The following is a 6,064-nucleotide window of genomic DNA, read 5'->3' as shown; positions in this document are numbered from 1 at the left end:
TTATTTTGATGTGGCTAATGGCTGATAAAATGTGGTTTTGAAAATAAGAACATGCTTCACATGAGAGAAGAGCTGATTTGGAGTGAGTGGAAAGACAGCCATGAGAATGCACAGCGCTTACCTGTGGAAGACAGGGCTTTGGAACAGTGTAAGTGCCAGGTGGTAATAGTCCTGACTCCAGGGAATATGCCATTCTAAAATATGTCAGTTTTGTTAAGCTACACTGCTTCTGTCTTTGTTGTTATTTTGAGACATGAGTCTCACTATGTACCCCTGGCAGAGGCCAGAAGAGGGGAAAGATCCCCCGATGCTGGAGTGTTGGTAGTTGTGAGCCACTCAAAGAGCAAAGAGTGTTCTTAATTAAACCATAGCATTACCCTCCAGCTTTGACGTGTGTGTATGTGTGTATGCGTGTGTGTGTGTGTGTGTGTGTGTTAATCAGAATCCTTTTGGACATTTTAAAATTGGGCTGTTAATTCTTTTGTTGTTGAGGAAGATCTCATGTCCAGAATAAATATTAAGCAACACAATAAAAAGAGTATATTCCACTATGAGAGATTACTTCACACGAACTAGGAGAGATATGATCAGTAGAACAAACAGGAAAGAATCAGCGTTGGGTGGCTGGGTGGTGCTGGCACACCCCTTGAATCCCAGCACTCAGGAGGCAGAGGCAGGTGGATCTCTGTTCCAAGACCAGCCTGGTCTACAGAGCAAAATCCAAGACAGCCAGGACTACACTGAGAAATCATGTCTCAGAAAACAAACATATAACAACAAAACAGAAAAGAAAAAATGAAAAAGACACAAATTGTCTGAGTCCATTCCTGTGGAATAAAGAATAAACTGTTTACCAGGAGTTGAGAGAGATAAAAAGGGAAGAATGTGCTTAACAGGTACAGGTTCCCTTTAGGGATAAGAAATGTGTTTTGAAATCCTGAGATAAGGTTGTGGACATAGTAAATGCCAATAGTGTTTATCCTAAAGGGGTTAATTTTATGCTGTGTGAATTTTTTTTCTCAATTTAAAAAAAAAGCAAGGCATGGTACTTCACACCTGTATTCCCACTCTGGAGGCAGAGTAGGAGATATAGGGTTCAAGATCGGCCTGAGCTAGAGACACTTAGAAATACTAAGGGGCTTAGAGTTCAGCTGTAGAGCACTTGCCTTCTAATGGACATAGATTCTATCCTAAGCACTGGGGAAAGAAGGGAGAGATTGTAAGAAAGCAGTAAAAATGGACATATAAGGTGTTAGAAAAAAATGGTATATGTACAGATCTGAAAGCCCCAAACAAGCCAGAAGGAAGGAGGTAGCAAGTACAAGCAGGTTCCTTACTGTGAAACCTCAATTTTCCCCAAACCCTGAGTATCAACCAATGGGAGCAGTCCCTGCCTCAAGGCTCATCCTTGTCCCAACCCAAGAAGTCATTCTTCCAGTTGCCACATCCCTCAGTCTTCTTGCCAGTCATCCTGTGCCCAGGCTGGGATGGGTGAGACATACTCAAAATCTGGCCCTTTATAGCGGAGGGCATGCAGGAACATTACAAGATCCTGGGGCAAGGGATCTTGTCGCAACACGCGGCACTCGGCACAGAGCGGGTCTGTTTCTTGATTCACATTTGCTTTAGCTGCTTTCTCTGCTGTGTCCAGATGCTGAGAGGCTGCTTCAGCTCCCCCATCTATCTTCTGGGCTGCTGTAGACAACCCTTCCAGGCTGTCTTTGGCCAACTCTGAAGAGGGAGCTGTCGAGTCTATGAGTCCTGGGGCCAGGTCACCGTCACAGAGATCTAGCATACTCAGGCTTTCCTTGGCCTGATGTTCTGCAACCAGGTCTCGGAGCAGTTCCTCGTCTGTCTTTGGAATGTGGCCACCCTGGCCTCGAGAAGGACCCCAGGCAGTTGAATTGTAGATGGGGTCATTGAGAATGGGGTGGCCCAGGAACTGGAGGTGGACTCGGATCTGGTGAGTACGACCTGTAAGTGGTCGGCACTGTACCACACTGGAGCGGCCGTTGTAGCTCAGCCTCTGGAACACAGTCTCACATGGCTTGCCCCGAGGATCCACACGGCACACTCCTACCTTGTAAGACACCACTAAGATGGGTTCCTTACAAATTACCTCCTTGTCAGGGAACTCCCCTGCAACCCGGCATACATACTCCTTCTCCAGCTACACAGGAGGAAAAGGGAACAAGTCAGTCCAAGGTGAAAACAGAGTCTAAATCCTCTCTTCAGGTACACCAGTGTATCTGAGAGAAGATGATTCAAATCCTAATGCCAGCCTTGTCAGCTTCACCGCCCCAGGGAAGTTACTTAAGCTCTATACATCCCATAACCTCATCTAGAAAGTATGAAGTCAGGGGCAATGGCTCAGCGATCGTCTGCTGCTCTTGCAGAGGACCTGGGTTCAGTTCCCAGCATCTACATGGTTCACAACCATCCCTAACTCCAGTTCCAGGAGAGGTATTCTCATTTTAACCCCTGCAGGCAGCAGGGCTGTGGTGGCACATGCCTTTAATCCCAGCACTTGGGAGGCAGGCGGATTTCTGAGTTCAAGGCCAGCCTAGTCTACAGAGTGAGTTTCAGGACAGGCAGAGATATACAGAGAAACCCTGTCTCGAAAAACCAAACAACCAAAAACAAAAAACCCTGCAGGCACACAGGCGCACGAGTGCGTGTGCACGCACATGCGTGCGCAAACACACACACACACACACACACACACACACACACACACACACAGAAAACACTCATATAAAATAAAATGAATACATCTAATAGAAATTATTTGAAAAAGAAAATATGAAATCAGAAAACATTTACCTTATGGGGCTACCATAAGTACTTCATAAATTAGGTTCTAATCTGTTGGGGATTAAGTCTGGCATGTGCTCAATAAATGAATCCAGATGCGGAACATAATCCCCACCAGTGAGAATCTTAATCACACCTCTGCCAACCTTATCCAGTCTTCCTACTAAGTGAGCTCTCCTCAAAGTCCTAACAATGTTTAATGTTTTCAGAAGAGCAAACTACTAAGAAGCAGTATGTGTCATCTCCAAAGACCTTCTGAAACATGCAGGATAGTTGTCTTTGGAACTTTAGGTGCTAAGCCTCCTCAAAGGAAGAAGGTTGTAGATGCCCCTCAATCTAGAACTTCATGATACGTGAGTGCCCAGGAAGTAGTCTACAGCAGGCAAAAGCCTGGCCCACCTGCCGATCCCGAACTTGCTCATGGATCTTCTCGGAGACTGCAGCGGTCTTGGCAAACATGAGCACTCCCGAGGTGAGGCGATCGAGCCGATGCAATGGGCGTAGCTCCTTCAGTTGGTGCTCCTTGCCCAGGATGAAGATGACCGTATTGTGTCGGAAGCGACCACAGGGGTGCACAGGAATGGAGGATGGCTTGTCTATAACAACCACATCATTGTTCTCAGCTAGCAGGCGAATAGGCTCTGCTGTGACTGGTGGCTCATGTCTGTGCACTGTGTTCCGCAAGAAATCATTGTCCTGTCAAAAACATACATAACATTCAGCCTGGGACCAATAAACTATAGATAGTCAATAGGACACCCAGGTTCCTCAGTTCCTATTGACATGGAGGGATGGTCACAGGAAAGCCTTAAATAGAAAAAGAAGTAGATGTGGTAAAAACACACACAGGCATACAACCAGCTTTGAAAAATATGCAAAGTTGATTAAATTTCTTGGTGGTGAGATTATGAGTATTTTTGCTTCTTTGTATAATCTTTACAATAAAGTTTTATTTTAAATGTTTTCATTACATTCATTTATGCGTGTATATGCATAATGGCAGCCCATGCAGAGATAAGAGGTTGTGAGTCTTAGTAGTAAGGACCTTTACCTATTGAACCATTTCATCATCCTGATACAAATATATTTGAAAGAAAATGTCTTTTAAATAGAGAGAAAATCTCTATAGTACCAATTATAACCTTCAACAAACAACACCAACCTGTAAGTCCAGAGCTCTAGGCTCTACACAGATTTGACACAAGCTCACTACATACTCTTTGGCAAGTCATTTTAACTTGGTTTAATACCCTATGGTTTTCAAAATGGGAGAGATTATTCCCAAATCCTGAAATTCCCCTTTTCTCCTTATAATCTCTGTGAGCTAGTGTTAATGATAGGTGTCTCGTGGAATAAAAAAAAAGAAAAGAAAAAAACAAAAGCACCTGCCTAGTATCTGTCACTGACTTCCAAATTCTATACGCATCAGGACTTATGGCAAACGCAGCACACACTTTGGAAATCATACTGTTGCCTTACTTTGAGGTACAGTTTGGTCACAAAATGGAGAAGCAATACAAACTCCCCAAAGTTGCCACCTGAGTTTAATGTTAGTGTGCACAAAATGCTTAACTTTGTTCCTGATACAGCTAAGAGCACACGAATGAGGTATCTACTATTATTATTTGTACAAAGATTTATTATCATGCAGGGTAGAAAGTAGAAAGTGCTCTTGCCACAGGCAGATATAAAAGGAACATGAGAATTTCCATTTTTGTTTCTTGGAAACAAACAGCCTTGCTTGGAAAGATGAACAGGTTGAGTTTTAGAGTATGAAAAGGCTATCTAAGCCGGGCGGTGGTGGCGCACGCCTTTAATCCCAGCACTTGGGAGGCTGAGTGGATTTCTGAGTTCGAGGCCAGCCTGGTCTATAGAGTGAGTTTCAGGACAGCCAGGGCTACACAGAGAAACCCTGTCTTGAAAACAAAACAAAACAAACAAACAAACAAACAAACAAAACAAAAAAAGAAAGAAAAGAAAAAAAGAAAAAGAAAAAAGAAAAGGCTATCTATCTACATGGAGATGTGGGAAGAGGGGACTAAAAGAGACTCAAGAGAAAATTAGCTTGTTTCTAAAATACCATCACTTTACTCCCGAATTTATAAGGTGTGTCTGAAAGAACAAACAAACAAAAATCCCAAAACCGTCCCTCCTTTTCTCAAAGCCTGATTCTGGCCAGTCCCATCGGACACCACCTTGAGCACGATGCTGAGGTCCTGGACTGGTTCTTCGTTGAGATGCAGACGTCCTGCTCGGACAGCAGCCTCGTAGTAAGCCAGTGGTTGGGATCGGAACTCGGTGCTGAAGACGTGCAACAAGCTGCGGCCCACCCAGCGACCTTTACAGTAGGTCTGGAAGTCAAAGTAATAGGGCCGCACCTTGCGCAGGCCGCCCTCGAAGTAGTAGGTGGTCTCAGCAAAATGCTCATCGCTAAAGCTCACCCCAGTCCGTCGTTTCTTCGGGGGCGGCACAACCCGTTCCCCAGTGGCACCCTGTCGTTTTTTCCTCTTGCCTGAGTCGGCGGATGGAGCTGGGACCTGCTCTCCGTTCCCCGGGAGCTGCTCTTCGCCTCCCTGGGCTGGTTCCCCGCTCTCCGAGACCTGCTTCTCTACCGCCGCGAGCTCCAGGCGCTCTAGGAGCGGCTCTCCACTCGTGTCCTTAGCAGCATCTCCATTTTGCTGAACCAAAGCCTTCAGCCCGCCCGCTGCCTCGGCTTGCGCAGAGAGTGCCTCAGTCATCGCCTCTCCACAGCTACCCCAAGTCCGGACAAAGCTGTGGGACCAGAACGCCACCTGCCACTGCACAATATCCCGTAGGCGGCCCGGGACTCCCCGCCACATGACAGCTTGGCAAGCTGCTACAGGGTCGCAATCTGATGGCGTCACAAGATAGCAACCAATCAGGAAGCCCCAGTACAGAGGCGGGGTTTGCAAGAAGGGACTAGGTAAGTTGTTTTAGAGTTAGGTGTCCGAGGGAGTCCTTGCCTGTACCACCAAGGTCATAGATAGACTCCCCTCATCGAAGAGATCAGATGGTATTTCCTAAGGGAAATCTTTGGAAGTGCTTTATGTAAAAGACTTGAATGGAGACAATGGTGCACATTTCATATAGATGTGCGCTATTTTCCTGGGTCTCTAAAACGCTTAAAAGTATACTTAAAACAGTCAGAGGCAGCACACACCTGTAGACTTGGCGCTCAGAAGGCAGAGGCAGGAACATCAGGAGTTTCAGTTCTGTGTTCATAAAAGAG

General features: G+C 45.7%; 1 protein-coding gene across 1 annotated transcript; it reads right to left on the bottom strand.

Moving 5' to 3' along the window:
- Window positions 1-1,247: 1,247 nt before the first annotated feature.
- Window positions 1,248-5,654, bottom strand: Rpusd2 (RNA pseudouridine synthase domain containing 2). The gene is made up of 3 exons (XM_028767056.1): window positions 5,010-5,654; window positions 3,214-3,510; window positions 1,248-2,170 (listed from the first exon to the last, which is right to left on the bottom strand). The coding sequence occupies exons 1-3, from the start codon at window positions 5,652-5,654 to the stop codon at window positions 1,451-1,453; spliced, it is 1,662 nt and encodes a 553-aa protein (XP_028622889.1). The 3' UTR covers window positions 1,248-1,450.
- Window positions 5,655-6,064: the final 410 nt, after the last annotated feature.

This window comes from Grammomys surdaster, unplaced genomic scaffold (assembly GCF_004785775.1).
Source record: "Grammomys surdaster isolate TR1022 unplaced genomic scaffold, NIH_TR_1.0 170, whole genome shotgun sequence".
Taxonomy (NCBI): Eukaryota; Metazoa; Chordata; class Mammalia; order Rodentia; family Muridae; genus Grammomys; species Grammomys surdaster.
This window is presented reverse-complemented; position numbering and strand designations above follow the sequence as displayed.

What these genes read in the sequence shown, in the direction of transcription:
- Rpusd2 (XM_028767056.1), bottom strand. Translation starts at nt 5,654, where the DNA reads ATGTGGCGGGGAGTCCCGGGCCGCCTACGGGATATTGTGCAGTGGCAG. An exon ending in ACCTCAGCATCGTGCTCAAG is followed by an intron (nt 3,511 to 5,009) that starts GTGGTGTCCGAT and finishes TGTTTTTGACAG; the next exon opens with GACAATGATTTCTTGCGGAA. An exon ending in AGCAAGTTCGGGATCGGCAG is followed by an intron (nt 2,171 to 3,213) that starts GTGGGCCAGGCT and finishes CCTCCTGTGTAG; the next exon opens with CTGGAGAAGGAGTATGTATG.